The sequence below is a fragment of the Hyaena hyaena genome, unplaced genomic scaffold (genome assembly GCF_003009895.1).
Source record: "Hyaena hyaena isolate Hyena2069 unplaced genomic scaffold, ASM300989v1 scaffold_375, whole genome shotgun sequence".
Classification (NCBI taxonomy): domain Eukaryota; kingdom Metazoa; phylum Chordata; class Mammalia; order Carnivora; family Hyaenidae; genus Hyaena; species Hyaena hyaena.
The window spans coordinates 70,607-88,556 of record NW_024081006.1 but is presented as its reverse complement, the minus strand read 5'-3'; the positions used below and the strand labels follow the sequence as shown (position 1 = coordinate 88,556).

At 44.9% G+C, this 17,950-nt stretch overlaps 1 protein-coding gene across 1 annotated transcript in view; it reads right to left on the bottom strand.

The window, feature by feature from the left end:
* Positions 1-4,038, bottom strand: part of GALNT15 (polypeptide N-acetylgalactosaminyltransferase 15) — a 45,219-nt gene extending 41,181 nt beyond the window's left edge. Inside the window, exon 1 of the mRNA XM_039250596.1 lies at positions 3,500-4,038. Within this exon, the coding sequence (XP_039106527.1) occupies positions 3,500-4,026 (527 nt within the window). The 5' untranslated portion in view covers positions 4,027-4,038. The remainder of the gene's footprint in view (positions 1-3,499) is intronic.
* Between the last annotated feature and the right edge of the window lie 13,912 nt (positions 4,039-17,950).

Below are 17,950 nucleotides of genomic sequence, written 5' to 3'. Positions count from 1 at the left end.
ACTTAGCAGGGTCCCTAGCACATAAGTAAGTGTTCAGATAAATGTTCACTGTAATTTTACCTCTCTTTCCAGAGCCTGCCTTTTGTCCTTTTACACTGATTTTTTTCTCTGATTTGGTCCTACATTATTACAAACTTTCTGGCATGCCTCTTTTCAAAATGACCTCCAGCAGTGACCCCAGAGGTACTCAGAAAAAGCCTGTGGCCTGGATGGGGGTGATGAGCAAAGGCCAGTGCTGGTCTGGAGATTTTGGTGCACGAAGGGCTGGCAGGACTGTCCGGGCTGGGACGGGCTTGCACAAAGCCCGGGCATGGGTGGTGCCTGGCACGCTAGAGCAGAAGGCGGAGGCACTAGGGTCTCCGGAGATCTCCCAGCCCTGGAGGGAAAGCAGCGCAGGACTCGCATCGAGTAGGTGCTTAATATACGGCTGTTCTTTGATAAGCTGCATTTTGGCCTGGTTTTAAAGCAGTGACAGGAGAGTCCTGTTACCCTAGAGGGACAGTGGGGGGGTTGTCGCCTTAGTTTGCAGAAGATCCCTTGTGTATCCTGAGAGGGGTCTGACCACCGGGAGAGGAAGGGGAGACAGCAGCACCTGAACCAGCGAGGGGAGAGGAGAGGCTGGGGACCGTGGGAGGCCGCACAGGCTGCAGGGCGCCTGGGGCCAGCAGAGGGCGCCACACACCTCTAGACAGTGCTGATGGCAGTCCGTGAGAACCTGAGCAAGGGGTGCGGGGAGACCAACTGCCCAGCTTTGCCGGGACTGTGGGGGTTTCCCAGTCAGGGGAGACCCAGACAAACTGGGCCGAGGTGGTTAGTCTGGCTTGAAGAAGCGACCACTGAAGTGGTGCACACATGTCAGTGCACATCGGACGCAGGACACAAATGTGCCCGCACTCCCAGCACACGGGCACAACACATACCCCTGCACTTCATACCAGAAGCATAACACACACAACATGCCTGCACACACACACACGTACAACTTGCCCAACACATTTCTAACATACATACAACACACGACAAACACCTGCACACATGTACCACGCAAACATGCAAAATAAGAAGCATCTCATAACACACACGTGTACACATCACACCACATGCACAGCATACACAATACACCTACATACTACCCACAGGCACACAACACACATGTCACAAAATTCACCCACACTTACAGTACACCCACACACAACATTCATGCACTTCACACCGCATGAATAACACACACAGCACACACACATGTACAACTCAAACAAGGCATTTATACCACACATGTAACTCGCACACTCACACAGACACATCAAACACACATAGCACAGTCACAACATAATATACATGCACACAGGTACCACAAAACCACATACAAAACAAAAGCCAAATCATAACACACTTGTGCACAATGCATGTGCATGTCACACCCATTCAAAACATACACAAGCATACATGTACCACACACACCACTGCACATTCAGTATGCACATGCGCATAAGAACATGAACACATCCACAGCACACGTGCACTTGTGACTGCACACCGCATAACTCATACCACAACGTACACAGGCACTAGGCACCAGGCACCACAGAATTCACTACATACATGTACTACTCACAATATATATACATAACATCCATGTACCACACACACAACACAGTACATATACAACACACTCATACACAGATACATACAACGCACCCGCAGAAATGTGTACTCATAACACACTTGCATAACTCAGAGACACATGTACATGCCTTTGGGTAGCCAGAGACTCTCTTGTTTGAAGTAGTGTTTCTTATGAGCGAAATGAAGATAATCATTTTTGTCCTCGACCAAAGAAAAAAATGCATCCGAAGAGTTTGCAAACAGTATGTTCACTCCTTCAGCAATCATTTCCTTACTGCATGCATGGCAAGGACCCCAACACTGATCAGACCAATATATCAGTGACCTGTAGCTTTGGTTGTAGTGAGTGTTATGAATTAAAACTGCTGAGAGCACAAAATTGCAATGGGGTGGGCCTGGCTGGGTCTGGAAGTTTCCTGAAAAGAACTGTTTAAGCCAAGACCTGAAGTTGCAGCAGCAGGGTTGGGGTGGATAAGATGAGAGAGGCACCCACACATGACATCTGAGAAGGTGTTCTCAGTGCCGACCTGCATTTGCATGACCCAGAGGGTGAATGCCAAGCGGTCAGGCTGACAGGAAGCCCACCAGGGATCAGAGAGTACGTTGTCTTGCTCCTGACTGCGGCACCCTACATGGATCCACTCATCCGGAAGGTCTGAACATGTGTTTGCTTCATGAGAAACTCTCTGGGTTCTAGGAAGAACAGTGGCGTATAGGGAAGGGACCTTCCGGAACTAACCAGCTATACTGCTCCTGGATGATGGACCGGGGCCCTCCTCCACAGCCAGCCATGGTAAAGGACCGAGAGGGCGGGGGATACACAAGGTTGCTCAGCATCTCCCTGGATACAGCCTGCATGTACTTCCCAGCTTGCTTCCTGAGTGCAGCTACCTCGCCAGGTTAAGCTGCAGAGCACAGCATTCTAGCTCCTGCGCTCTGGGACTGTCCCCTTAAGTCTAATGGAGTGGCAGTTCAGGCAGATGGGAGCTTCTTCCTGGATTCAAATCCCTGCTTTGGCATCTGATAGTTGTGTGATGGTGGACAAATTACTTAGCCTCTCTGTGCCTTGTTTTCATACCTGTAAAATAAGCCTGATGGTAATAGTAGCACTCATCTTGTAAGGACTAATATATGAACAGCTCTGAGCTTAAAATCAGGCACGGAGCACCTGAGTGACTCAGTCGGTTGAGTGTCCGACTTTGGCTCAGGTCATGATCTCACAGTTTGTGAGTTTGAGCCCCGCATTGGTCTCCGTGCTGACAGCTCAGAGCCTGGATCCTGCTTCAGATTCTGTGTCCCCTCTCTCTCTGTTCTTCCCCCACTTGTGCTCTGTCTCTCTTTCTCTCTCAGAAATAAAAGAAAAACATAAAACGTTTAAAATCAGGCACATGGAAGGAGTCACATAAAAGTTAGCTGCAATTGTTATTCTGACCCAAAATGAAAGCAAACCCTAACAATAATCATAATATCAAAACGTATAGGAGGCAGAGCATTAGACCTGGAAGGTGGGTTAGAGAACGTCTGCCCCAAGCTCCTGGTCTGTTATATGGATAAGGCTGTTTGACCCGATAATCCTGAGACAGAAGGACTAGAACCAGGATGGGGAAGAGAAGAACAAGTAAGAGCTCCCCTCTTTCTCACCCACAGGGCTGGGTAAACCAGTGGGACCACCCAGAGTTTCTCACTCACTCTGGGATGTGGTCTGAGACTCTGCATCTCTAACAAGTCCCCAGGTTACGCTGCTGTGGCTGGTCCGGTGCCCACACCTTGGGAACTGCTGCCCTAAGGACAATGGTGGCAGGAAGCTGGCATTCCTGAGTCTGCTGATGACGCCTCAGTACCTGGGGGAAGGGGCAGCCAGGGCCTTACTTACAGTGGATGCCGTACCTCGGGCAGCGCCCTCTGCAGGGGGATGCGGGCACTGAGTGCCTCCTCCAGACTGAGTGGGGTCAGCTCATCTTCAGATACCTCCCCATCTTCCTCCTCGGCCCCCCAGTCCCTCTCTGGGACCTCCTCATCCTGCCTTCTGTTCGGCTGTCTGATGAGCCGGTAGCTGCCACCTCTCCTGCCCTGGGTCTTGTTCCTTCTGGCCCTGGGTGAGGCCACGGCCACCAGGAGCTGGTCCTCCCGTAGTGAGATGTAGGGGGGCAGGCCCTCCAGGGGGCTGTACTCTTGGCCCTCAGCCTCAGCCTCCAGCACCCATTCCTGGGATTCCCCAAAGTCCAGGCGGTACCCAGCACCTGGGCCATGTTGGGTGGCCAGGACTGTGACCGCGGGGTGCAGGGCGTGCGGGGGAGGGTGCAGCATGGCCACCATCAGCAGCACGCATCCCAGCATCAGCAGGAGCAGCAGGAATTGCAGTCTGCACGGTCCATGCCTGCATCGCTTCCTTAGGAGCATGTTGCTGGAACTCGCCAAACGCAACAGGTCATATTCAAGTTCGCTTCCTCCTCCTGCTCCAGGTTCCTTTGGGCTCGCACGAGAACCTGGCTTCCTAGTTCCACCTGGAAGTTTTTTGCTGGTCACTTAACCTGCTCCTTTTTTTCCCATCTGACATTTGCCAACAGCATGTGTAAGACTGACTTCCACTTATCATCAGAAAGCCATAGGACCTCTCTGAGTGGTTTTCTGTAATGCCTTCTGTAAGCCCATTCACAGGGACTTCAAATTGAGTTGTTTTGCCCCTTTTACCCCTTTTTTTCTCCTGGGGATAAAAAAAATAATTATTCCATTCTGCTCAGGTATCTAGTCCCACGTGTTTCGTCTCCCCCCTTGCATGAATGGTCAGGCTGCTATGCGATGTCTGGGGGTGGGGGGCAGCTGGTGGGTCCTCAGTCCAGCAGCGCTGACAGCGGTCCTCCTTTGGACGCTTCAAGTCAGGTCAGATCAACAGATGTGAAGCCGGCAGGCAGCGCCTGATTTCCTTTCACACATAGCTCCGCACTCAGCTGAGAGCCTTCTGACAGACACAAGCCCAGCCAAGCATGCGCCTCGCTCCTGGTCCTAATGCCCTCACTGTTCCCAGGCTCTGCGCAACCCCACAGAGCACAGCTGCCCGGGCAAAATAAGAGCCGTCACTGTTAGGACCAAACCCAGACAGGAACATCCCAGTGCTGTTCATAGTTCACAGGAAGATTTGAATCTCGTTCATAGTTCATAGGAAGACTTCTTTCCCCACCCACAGGAGAAGGAAAGATTATTCCCTCCTGATTTCAGAAAGGCTGTGCTTCTGGCATAGATGCAAACAGCTAGCTGTCCATTTGCACCCTGAGCTTCCCACAGGTGATCTGTAAAGTTAGGCTGGACTCTCCCCCCTTCCTGAGGACCATGAGGGAAGCTGGGGGGAGACGCTCCTGTAAGCCCCTCCTGTCCCAAGAGCATTTGACTGCACCGGCCGCTCAGCAGGGGCATCAGGCAAGGGGGGGCATGTTCCTTCAGTTGTAAAACCTCCTTCATCCAACCAACAAATGTTAATGAGCACCTACTATGTGCCAAAACTATTCTGGGACTGGGAGTCCAGCAATGAATAAAGCACCAAAATTTGTGCCTCATAGAGTTTACATTCTAGTGGGAGAGACAGAGAATTAATTTAAAAAGGCAGTGGGTCAGGGGGTGATAAGGGAGAAGGAGGAGAGTGAAGCAGGGAAAGGGGCTGGGGAGCGTGGGCTGCGGACTGACAAGGGACACTGAGTGGTGAGGGGAGGCTTCGCAGAATCTGTGTGAGGAGGAGGGCCAGGCAGCCCTCCGGGGTGGGGGTGAGCATTTGGGGCAGGGTCAGAGCCAATGCTAGGGTCCTGCAGCGAGCGTGCGCCAGGCGTCTGGAGGAGCAGAGAGAACCAGTGTGGCTGGAAAGAATCAGGAGGGCAGAGTGTGCTAGAAAATAGGACGAAAGAGGTAATGCAGGGCTGAGAGGCGAGGGGGCTCCTGCAGGACCTCGGAGGACATTGTAGGAATTTTGGCTTTTCTTCTTTCCTCTGAGTGAGATGGGAGCCTTTGGAAGGTTGTGAGCGGAGGACAGATAGACACAATTGACTTAGACTTGATCGGATCGCTCTGGCTGCTATGTTGGGATCAGACTGGGGGAGCAAAGGGCAGAAGCAGGGAGACCAAGTCAGGCTAACATTATTGCGGTGAGAAATGATGAGGGAGTGGACCAAAGTGGCACCAGTGGAGGTGGTGAAGAGCAGTCAGCTTCTGGGCATATTTTTTTAATGTTTGTTTATTATTTGTTTGTTTGTTTGTTTTGGAGGCAGCAGAGAGAGAGGGAGAGACAGAAAGAGACCGAGAGAGAGAAAATCCCAAGCAGACTTTGCACCATCAGCTCAGAGCCTGATTCAGGGCTTGATCCCACAAATCAAGAGATCATGACCTGAATCGAAATCAAGTCAGATGCTCAACTGACTGAGCCACCCAGGTGCCCCAGCTTCTGAAATATTTTAAGGAAGAACCTATAGCACTTGCTGATGAACTGATGTCCAGTGTAAGAGAAAGAAAGGAGTCAAGAATGACTTTCAAACTTTCAAGTCTGGTAGTTGGAATAATAGAGTTGCCATCAGCTGAGATGCGGAAGCCAGGAGTCGGTAGAAGGGGATGAATGGCAGTTGCGGTGTGGGCCATGTGAAGTTTGAGATGTCTTGTAGATGGTCAAGGGGAGATGGAGGGTAGGCAGAGGGACATGTAATAGCTGGAGGTGAGGGGAGAGGTCTGCCCTGCGAGTGGTAAAACAGCACAGGTATGGTGTCTGAAGGTCATGGCAGGGGGATGTAGATGGGAGAGAGAATGGACGCCAGCATGCTCAGAGTTCTTGGGCTTCTGGCCTGAATAGCTGATCAAGGGTGACTAACTGCATTTCTTCTGATGACTGCAGAAAGGCCCAGGCTTCCCAGTAATCAGGAGTGGGGTGGGGGAAAACTGCCACTGGGGAATTCCTGAAATGAGTTGCTCATTGTTTCTGTTTTGATTTTGATTTTAGAATGTGAGCTTAAACATCTCATGGAAAAAAATGTTTTTCGTTTTGATTCTGTTGCTTCTTCTAGAGCTCATGCTTGTGCGTGTATGCGTGTGTGTTTCCCCTGAAGCCTTTCAGAGTCCAAGGGGACATTGTGGGTTATATGTGATTGTTCTTAATAGCCTAGCATAGTGTTCTGGTAGACAGCAGTTAGGAATTGCTGGATTGGACCCTGTTTTCTGAATCCCACATCAGGGTGTACTGGGGTGGGAGCTGTATGGCTCCCAGGTTCAAGAGACAGACACTCTGGGAGATGTAATTTAGAATTTCTGGGGCATTTTGAGGTTAACAAGGAAGATTCCAGGAGACTTTCAGAGAACAAAACATGCACAGTCTCCAGACTCAGGGTGGAACACCCTCCCCTACCCTCTCCAGCAACACTTGTTTCAAAGTCATCGGCCACATCCCTCCTCCTCCTTTACCTGGCCCATCCTTTGCTTGACTGCTTTTCCCCCAGAGAGCCAGCCATAAGGCTCATTTACTTGCTTTTGTGTTTTTTCCCCACCTTTTCACAGCAGAAGCCCCTCCATCTTACCCATGGCATTCTCTGTCCTTTTACCTTGCTTTCTTTCAGAGTCTCTGTAGATCTTTCCAGCAATTGATAAGGAAGACACTCAGTTCTTTATTGTTTGTGCCCCATCCCACCCCCATAAAAGGTAAGCTCTACAAGGAGAGCTGTTCTATCAGTTTGTTCACTGCTGTTTCCCCAGAGACTGCACCTGTATCTGACATAGCGTAGGCACTTAATAAATATTTGTTGCATGAATATAGGGACGATGCTATAGCTATTCTGATTCAAGGCAAGTGAGATCTCTGAGTGTGTCCTTTGAGACTCTGAGATTTGGATCAGCTCTAAAAGCCCATAATCATGGGATGATACTTTAAGTCTGACCAGAAGGAAATAAAATTCCCATTGTACATCCCCCACTAGACAGAGTCACCCCAAGTAGAGGGAGCAGCAGGCCTTCCTGGCCCATCCCAGCTCCTGGCTCACAGGGGCGTTACTTTGCTACCTGCTTGTACCTGCTGGAGCCCCTCTTTAGAACCCTGATGTCAGCAATGGAATGGAGACTGAGGTCTACAATCCTGGCTCTTAGCTTCTGTCTTCATGCAGCTGGAATTTTCTTCTCTGTGTCTTCTGCTCAGAAACAAAACAAAGCAAGTCATGGATCCCCAAACACAACGTAAAGCCCTCTTAGTCTCCACCTTATCCCTCTCAGCCTTTTCATTCTCTCGGCTGGAAAAGCATGTGACTCTTGATCTTGGGGCATGAGTTCACGCCCCCATTGGGTGTAGTGATTACTAAAATAATAAAAAAGGGCACCTGGGTGGCTCAGTTGGTTGGGCATCTGACTTTGACTCAGGTCATGATCTCACAATTCGTGGGTTTGAGCCCTGTGTCTGGCTCTGTGCTGACAGCTCAGAGCCTGGAGCCTGCTTCAGATTCTATATCTCCCTCTTTGCCCCTCTCCTGCTTGCTCTCTATGTCTCTCTCCAAAAAAAAAAAAAAAAAAAAAAAAAAAAAAAAAAAAAAAAAAAAAGGTTGTATCTCCTCCGATGTATATTATTGTTAAAGAACTACGCTATACACCTAAAACTAATATAATATGTCACTCTATTTCAATTCAAATAAAAATTTTTTTTAAAAAAATAAAGAATACCTCTCCCTTAACATGACAAAGAAGAAATCCAAACTCAGTTTGCTTCCCTTCCTCTCTGGTCTGGGACATAGGCTTCCTGGACATGAAGGGGAAGTAAGGGAGCTCAGTTTTGTGTGTACAAATCTCAGGTCACAGACTCAGATGTGCAAGGACACATTCTCCTCAGTGTGGGTTCATGAGTTTATTTACAGCAAAAATAAAAACACTCATCCAGCCTTTTTGCATAAACCTAAGAAACCTGTCAAGAAACTTGTCAAGTTATTTTCCTCCCATTCCTCTCCCCCGGGCAGAGTCTAGGTTGTGGGTGCTACACAGGGCCCAGGCATTGAGAGGGAGCACACCTGTCCTCATCATTGTCATTTCTCTATGCCACAGTCCCCTGAAAGGGCCCCGTTCCCATCCTATCTCTAGAAACTTCCTTACAGAGGTTTTGCTGAATCCACCTGTTCTCCAAACACAAGGCTTCCTTGGGTCATAGGCTTCCTGAGGCACAGCCACACCACTCTTTTTGTGGGGCATGAGGAACTCTGTAAGATTGCCTCACACCCACCAGCCTAAACCTATGTAAGACTTTTCTCCTGCTCCCATGCTGGTTGAAGAGGATTCTGGGAGCTTACCATCACCCTGGACTGTACCTGAGTTTGGGGACACTAGTCCTCTTTATCTTGGGCTTCTGTCATTTACCTCCACATATACTTTCTGCTTTGGAAATTGGCATAGAGAAGGGGTTTAGGGCACTTTTCAGGGACCCACCGGGATCCAAAGTCTCTTTGCTTTCTCTTCAACCTTTCTTCTCCTGCCCTAGTAGATTTAAAAATGTATATATATATATTTAACTTTATTTTTCAATTCAACATTTTTTTTTTCAATTCCCCAAGAGATTTTAGCAGCCATAGCTAGTGACTATACTGGATCCACTTGGCCTTGCTCTGAGTTCAACTGCAGCTTCAGATGGACAGCTGCTTGCATGCAGAGAATACACCCCAGTACGCACGTCTCCCTGCCTGTCTGAGAGTCTTTCCAACATCAGGGAGCTCGCTCATCTGTCATGCAGAGTGAGGCAGGAAGGCTAGGGATTTAACTGCCAGAGCTACTTCTGTCATTAAGGAAAGGAAGTTGGTGTATAATACAGAATAAGCTCAGAGAAACTATTCTGAGATATGGCTTCCATAATTCATTAGAGAATTCCTAGCAGGATTGAGGCCTAGTTGTCCACAGTGGTAGTCTGCTCATCAATACTCCTTTTATCCACATTCTCCCTTCTTTGTCTCGTTCTCCTTAGCCCCTCGCTTGGACTTCTTGGTTCTCTCCCCACATTGACTACTTGCGTTCAAGTTCTCTTAGGGGAATCCAAACTAAGAAAGAGATACCAACCAGCATAAAGACTTTATTTCTTTTCTTCCTGCTTGTGGAGGAAAGTAATTGCTGAAAGAAATAACTCCCTATAGTACTCTGCAAGATCACTTCTGTTCTTTTTATGTAAGTCTGACTATGACACATTTCCTGATCTGAAGCCTGTGCAATAAAATGGATAGCTATGTAATCAGTACTCTTTTAGATCTAAAGTCCTTAAAGGAGTGAAACGTTCTTCAGCATATTCTATATTATGCCCAGAAAAATATGTTGAAGGGTAAAGGCCATGCCTAATATTGTAAAGTGTTAAAAAAACAACAACAACTAATTTTTTTTGGTTTAGATTAACTAATCCCAGTGACCTTAACAGTACTTTGGAATTCATTCTAATCACCCAATTCCACTAAAAATATTTTTTAAAAAGATCCTGTTATTTTGTTTTCAAGTCATAATTATGTATTTATTTTAAAGGCAACAACTTTTCTCCTAAATATTCAGAAAATCAACCCTGTTTCTTGGCAGGCTGCTCAGTAATATCAGCTGGGGGTCAGACAGGGAGGGAGATCACAGACACTAAGCTTATCCCCTATAGATCCATCCGGATAGGTAGGGTGTGACAGCACCGGCTCTGCCTGCCTGGGGAAGCCTAGACTTGGTCAAGGCCATGACCCAAATCAACATTGTGCTGAGTCCAGAAACAAGACTTCAGACAGCTCCTGCCAGCTCCCAGCAGCAGATGTACCAGGAAAATGACTCCATACAAATTCAGTTGGTGTGCATTTTGGCCTCATGTTGTGAGAACACTCCAGAAGAGTCTCTTCTTATTTTTTCCATCTTTTCAGCTGCCGATGACTCTCCTGTCCTTCTGAATGAGGACCAAGATTCTCGTTGTAACAGCCCTCAGACTTGTCAGTCACTATCAATGCCACAATCTACTCACAACAGACTGTATGTGGGGGACCTTTGGCTCTTGTGCAGAACAGGGAAGCTCTGTTGATACTTTTCAGGTGTTTTTCCATTTTTTTTGGTTTCTGTCTCTAAATAGTCAAGCATTTGATTTCTTTGTGAGCAGCTTTCTTCAGTGCCATTCTCAAGGCAATGAGGAGAGGTGCTACTTGTCAGAATGGGGAAAGGGCTAGGGCACTGAAGAAATTGTGTGGAGAGCAAACATACCAATTATCCTGCCATTTGAGCTCCAGGTGTCTTTGAGGGCCTGAGGGGTCTAGAGGAACAATACTTCTCTGTCTTTCATTATTCCTCTAATTTTGAAAGCAAAGATCTACTTTCTGTCCTGGTGTAAAAAGCAGGGTGAATGCACCACCCTCAATACTCATATTTGAAAATGTGTAGCTTGTGTGTGTGTGTGTGTGTATGCACGTGTGCATGAGTGCATATGCATTTGTAGAATACATTTGGGATAGACTTTGCAGGTAATTACACTGACTTGAACCGGGGTTGAAGGGATTAAAGAGGCTGCTAAACTTTTGAGAGTACCTGGAAGAATAATTGCACAGGGCTCGGTGTAGATTTTGGAGACGGACGAGTCATGTGACCAATATGTGAGGTTTGCAGTACTTATGATTATTCATTGGGAAAAGCACTGTGAAGCTCTGCTGGGTGTATTTATTATTATGTTGCTTCCATTCATTCTGAAAACATTACTGAATATCCATTACATGCCAGGCAAGGTGCTTGGCAGGAAGGATAAAAAAATGAATAAGATATGGTCAATAAGAGAGGTCCACAAGCAATTATAACTCCATACTGTGCTTGGAGTAATCATAAAGATGCGTACAAATATTTGGGTAGATATGAAGAAAACAAAATAAAATGTAAAGGCCTGCCATTTCTCCAAGCCTGTTGATGAACAACAAAAGTACAATTATCTCTCCACCCATCCACAGGCTGTAAGATCTTAGAAAGCTTTATGGGATCTTGCATGCTTGGCACCTGCTGGTGCTGTAATTTTCAAAGAGCTTTTCAGTAGTGTGCTAATAATGAATTAAAGCCAAACTGATTCCAAATTTGAGGCTGCCACTCTGAAAGCCCTGCCTTTGGTTCTGTGAGGCATAGACAGAGCTAAGAAGGAGCTTCAGCAGGTGACCTTGAGGGAGGAAGTTAACTCTGTGATGGCTGATGAAGACTTTGTTTATATAATCTCCCACTGGGTCTTGATCCATGGACCGTGGTGGGTCTAGAAGGAAAACTTTTGTCTTTATCAGCTCATTTTAACCATATGGAGAATTCTGATCATATGGAGATCTTTCTCCTTATCAACCGTTCCTGGAATTTTTGTATTGCAATTTTAGGAAAATGGATAGAGAGACACTAGAGAGGCATGGGGAAAATAAATGGATTTTCATGTTGGTCAGTTCTTAGGTTCTATTTTGGTCTGAGGGAATCTGAATTATGGGAAAAGTGGAGAATAAAGAGGAGAAATGGGTGGGGGAGGGAGAGCCACCATGAGAGAGGCTAAGTTGATCCATCTAATAAAGAGGTGAGACAGGAGAAAAGTGAGAACATGAGGAAAGCTTTGTGGACTGGGCATGAGAGTGAGAGATGTCAAGTTCGGAGGATGAGACTCTGAAATAACCACAGAGAACAGCAGAAGAAGAGAGGAAAGGAATTTTAAGAGGTGGCTCTGTTCTTTACTCATCAGTTACAAAGTCCACACTCTTCTCAAGTGTACATGGAACATTCTCCACAATAGAACACATGGTAAACCATAAAATGAGCCTCAATAAATGTAAAAGGATTGAAGTCATACAAAATATGTTCTCCAACCAATTACAATCAATAGCTGAATGAAATTTGCGAAATTTACAAATATGTGGAAATTGAACATATGTACTCCTTAATAACCAATGGGTCAAATAAGAAATCATATGAGAACTTAGAAAATAATTTAAAATAAATGAAAATGAAGATACAACATGCCAACACTTAGGAGATGTAGCTAAAGCTACAGAGAGTGGAATTTGTAGCTGTAATTGCCTATATTGAAAGAATAGAAAAATTTCAAATCAATAACCTAACCTACTGCTTTAGGGTTCTGCAAAACAAACAGAGAACTAAACCTAAAGCAAGCAGGAAGAAGAAAGAAAAACTTTGGACATTATAAAGCTACCTCATTTTATTTAATGGCCACATAGTATTTAATTGACTGGATAAACTATTATCCAATTGACTGGTTGATTTAACCAGTCTTGTATACAAGACAGTACACATATAGGTTGTTATCAATCTTTTGCTTTTATAATAATCCTGCCTTCCATATCCTTATACACACAACATCTCATATATGTGTGCTTATTATTTAAGAATTCTTGGAAGTGGAATTTCTGGGTCAAATAAAATGTGCATTAAAAACTTTAAAGCTATTACAAATTATACTCCAAAGAGGTTGAATTAATTTACACTTGCAATAATAAAAGATAAAAATGTCTGTTTCCCCATGGTATTACCAATATAGAATGTTATTAACCTTTTTAATCTTATCCTACCTGATAAGTGAAAAATGGTATCTCAGCAACAAAAACTCTAAGGTACCTACTAATAAGACTCACAAAATTTATGGGCAAAATATTACTTTCATCAAAGGAATAAAAGCAAACATGGAGAGAAATAGCAGATTCTGGGTGAAAAACTCAATATCGTAAAGATGTGAATTCTTCTCAAATTTATCTATAAAATTCACTCTCATTTCATTCAAAGTCCTAACTGAGCTTCCCATAGATCTTCACAAGCCATCCTACAATGCCTACAGAAGGGTAAAGAACCAAGAATGGGTAAGTATTAAGAACAAGGAGACCTCTCCCCAGATACCGAAATTTATAAAGCTATCATAATTAAAATAGTGTGGTGTTGGCAAATGAGTGAGAAACAGAATAGTGCAACAGAACAGTGAGTCCAGATACAGACTGATACAAAATTTAAAGTCTGGCGATACCAATTCCATCAAGGATGGGGAGGAAGGGGACTGTTCACATTACTGACAGCTGTGCAAGCTGGTGTCTTTAAGGAGCACTTTGGCAATACCCAGTAATGTCAAGGATGCACATATTGGACAGCCCAGCATTTGCACTTCTGGGAAGATCTTTTGTACATGTCCACACACACACTCACACACACACACACACACACACACAGAAGGATATTCACTGAAGCACTGCAATGACAAAAGATAGGAAATAACCCAAATGTCCACATAATGTCACATAATGAAGTTCTATACAAGCAGTTAGAATGGGTGAACTCTAACGACATGAACTGCATTAACACACACAAATCTGCAAAACATAATATCGCGTGAAAACTTAAGTTGTAATGGGACAGTGTAATATCTATGTGAATTTTTGAAATAACCAAAATAATACTACATATTAAGTACACATGGTAAACATAAAAATTATTAAAAAGTAGGGGTACCTGGGTGGCTCAGTCAGTCAACTACAGCTCAGGTCATGATCTCACGGTTCATGGGTTTGAGCCCTGCATCGGGCTCTGTGCTGACAGCTCAGAGCCTGGAGCCTGCTTTGGATTCTGTATCTCCCTCTCTCTCGGGCCCTCCCCTGCTCATGCTGTCTCTATCTCTCTCTCAAAAAGAAATAAAACATTAAAAAAATTTTAATTATTAAAAAGTAAAACACTTCTAGGAGATGAGCACTCCTGGAAATGGAGGAAAAAATGGAATAGAGTAGGGGTAGGGAATATAGCTGTATCTGTAACATCAAATATTGAATAAAGCCAAAGATCTGAGGCCAATATGACCAAAAATCAACTTTTTAAAAATTTGGAATGTAAATACATGAGTGTCTATTACATGATTTTCAATATGTTTGAGATATTTTATAATCAAAAGAAAGTTGGCTGGTATCTTACTAATGTTTGAATATCCATTCTGCAGGGCCTTGGCCTTTACTCAGGGTATATTAATATCATCAGAGATGTCCATGGAAAAGATGTCCACTGCCATTTTTATATTTTACCATCCGGTAGAAATGAGATCTGTGAAAATTCAGTGTGGTATTTAGGACATTTCTGTCATCTTCATTTTGTTGTTCTTGTCATCTATCCTTTCACATTAATGAGTAGACAGACTTAAAACAAAAGCTCCTATGTTTATGGGTGGGGGCAAAAATAAGGGAAGGAACTGGAGAAACAGAAAGCTCCAGAGCCATTCCTTCCATTTCCTGGGAAGAACATCTCTTAAAGTTATATAGTAGGCAGCTCCCCACTGAATCTCTAAGGCCTGAAGGAAGAAATCTAGGGAGTGATGGAAGCCACCTTAAGCTGAGCATGGCAGGAGGCTTGTCCATGCCTTCTCTTTGACAGGGTATTTGGGAAAGTTGGCCCTGGTCCAGCTTCCCCATCATGTCTCCTCCCAAGGACCTCAAGTGCCCACATAAGGCCAGGTTCCAGGAATGGGCCTAAATGACCTGCATTTTGAAGCCACTCTCTAACAAAGCCTCTGACTTATCTTACTCTTTTTATTCACTCTGAATTTCATTTTCTGTTTCTAGTTTCTATTGCTCTGTCTTCAAGTTAAGTAATCTTCCTTCTGCAGCTTCTAATTTTCTACTAATCCCATTCAGTGTATTTTTTCATTTTTCATCTCAAACATTCTAATGTTATCACTAGCAGTTCTATTTGGATCTTTTTTTATACCGTCCATGTCTTTACTTAAGATACTTGATCTGTCCTCCACTTTCAAATGTATGGAATGTACAGTCATAACAGTGGTTTCCATGTTCTTGTCTACTAATACTGTCATCTGTGTCATTTCTTGGTCTGTTTCTATGAATATTTCTCCTCACTATGGGTCATCATTTACTGGTTCTTTGCATGCCTAGTAATTTTTTCTTTGATGCCAGTTGCTGTGAATTTTATCTTGTTGAATGTTGGAGATTTTTGTATTTCTGAAAGTATTATTGACCTTTGCCCTGGAAGGTAGTACACTTACTTGAAAACAGCTTGGCCTCTGAGCCGTCTTTAGATGAGGGCCAATTTTCCCCGCCACCGAAGCAAGACCCTCTTGAGTACTGTGCCCAATGCCCCCAGGAATTACAAGGTTTTCCACGCTGGGTGGTGGGAATACTAATATTCTCAACCCTCTGTAAGCTCTGAGGACTCTTCCCTCCATTCCTTTAGATGGTCTTTATGTTTCCTCTTACACAGGTCCTGATCAGAGCTCATACGGAGACTCACAGATCCTTGCAAACCTCTGAAGCTCTCTTTCCACACAACTCTTGACTCTCCAGTACTTTGCCTTGTAAATGCTCGGCTTCCTTGGTCCCCCAACTCCATCTCTTCAACTCACAGCTACCCCCAGGTCCCACCCGGGTTCCTCTTTCTTGCAGTGCAGCCTGGAAATAGTCTCTAGGCATTACCCTTGGGAAATCATAGGGCTCACCTCGTTTGGCCCCCTCTCTTGGGGATCCTGTGCTGCCTGATGACCAATCCCTGAAAACCATAGTTTAGTATTTCTTCCCAGTGTTTTTAGTTGCTACTGAATTATTTGAGGAAGAAAGCATTTCTATGGTGTTGTCTTTATTTGGGGTCTCCTAGAAGCTCACTCTGGGGTATAGCTGATTATTCATTATTCATGGATTCTGTATTTGTGAATTTGCCTCCTTACTATAATTTATTTGTAGCCTCAAAATCAACATTCGTGGCACTTTCACATTCATTTGTGGACATGCAGAGTGTGACCAAAAAAACTGAGTTGCCTGATACACCTATTGCCAGCTGACGTCAAACATGGTAACACTCTGCCTTCTTGTTTTAGCTCCTATATTGTAACCAAGCACCTTTTTGGTGTTCTATATTGTGCCACATTTCCCCCATTTTTGTGCTTTTCATTGGTGCTCCCAGGCCTAGTACTGAAGTGCTGTCTAGTGTTCCTAAGACCAAGAAGGCTGTGATGGGCTTTATGGAGAAAATATGTATTAAATGAGCTTCATTCAGGTATGAGTTATAGTGCTGTTAGTTATGAGTTCAATGATTTGAATCAATAGTATATATTGAATAACATATCTTTGAACATAAATACAAAAAACAAGGTTATATATTGATTGGGTGATGAAAACATTGTGACCAAAAGCCTAAGAACCCAACCTCAGAAGCAATGGTCCAGTATTCACTAATCTGTGTTCACGACAACTTCATAAAAAATAGCTACTACAAATTCTCATTATAGTATGATAAGCTGTACACTTGATTTATTCAGGTGACAAAAAAGAAAAGAAAAGGAAGAAACCAGCCCAGGTTTCTACTACAGTGGGAGAGGGGGATCTACTACAGACAGGATGCCCAGGGCTGTACACTCAAATGCCTCCAGAAGTCAGGCAGGTAACCAAAGCAAGAGAAATCGGCTAGGGGGGACTGCAGGAGCTGGCGAGTTCTTCTCCCTGTTGGATGAGAACAGCTGTTGCTCAGTACAGCCCATTTGTGCCATGCAGGGAAAATAAGCCTATCCTTTTCAAATCTTCTGATTTTTCACTAAAAGTAGGAAATTCATATTTTTAAAAATGTGAAATCCCCAATTTGTAAGAGTTGGCAATGAATTCAAACATTTTAAAATACACTGCTAAGGCCAAAGAAAACATGTTGGCAGGCCAACTTCAGCCCACAGACTGCCAATTTGCAACCTCCCTGATGGAAGCTGTGCAAAACTCCACCTGTTGGGGATGAGCCCAGGAAAATATATCTTTATCTCGTGCAAAATCTAAGGCATTTTGGGACGGTCAAGGGAGGCTGTGAACTCTGCCCTGATGTGTGCGCGGCCAGGCACCTCTGTGTCTGTCTAGTGAGCTCACATCTCTCTCCTGACTTGAGGTTTATCAGATGTCCAAAGACAACCATTTGTCATGGTTAGTGGAGTTCACCATGATTTCTTGTCACTATTCTGGCATTTTTCTTCTCATGAAAAAATAGCTGAGCCAGGCTAATTGTCTGGCATCTGCTGGTCTGCACAGCCAGTCAGCCCACTCCACAGCTGAGATGGGGCTGCCTGCCCCACTTTCCACCTGCACACAGAACAGACATCATCAGAAGGACCTTGCCATGGCAGTATTTGTGGAAGCAGAGACTAGGGAATTAGCCACCATCTGGCATTTTCTTCAATACAGAGGGAGGGAGAGGTCACTGATTGTGGAGAATGGCAGAACACCTAATCAATCAGGGGTCAGAGGTCAACCAGAGGGTCAGAATCACCAGGAACTACATATATATTCTTCAGTTCTAAGTCCTTACTCTTAGGTGGATCTCCCAACTGGTGAGTCCCAACCTGGTTGACACTACC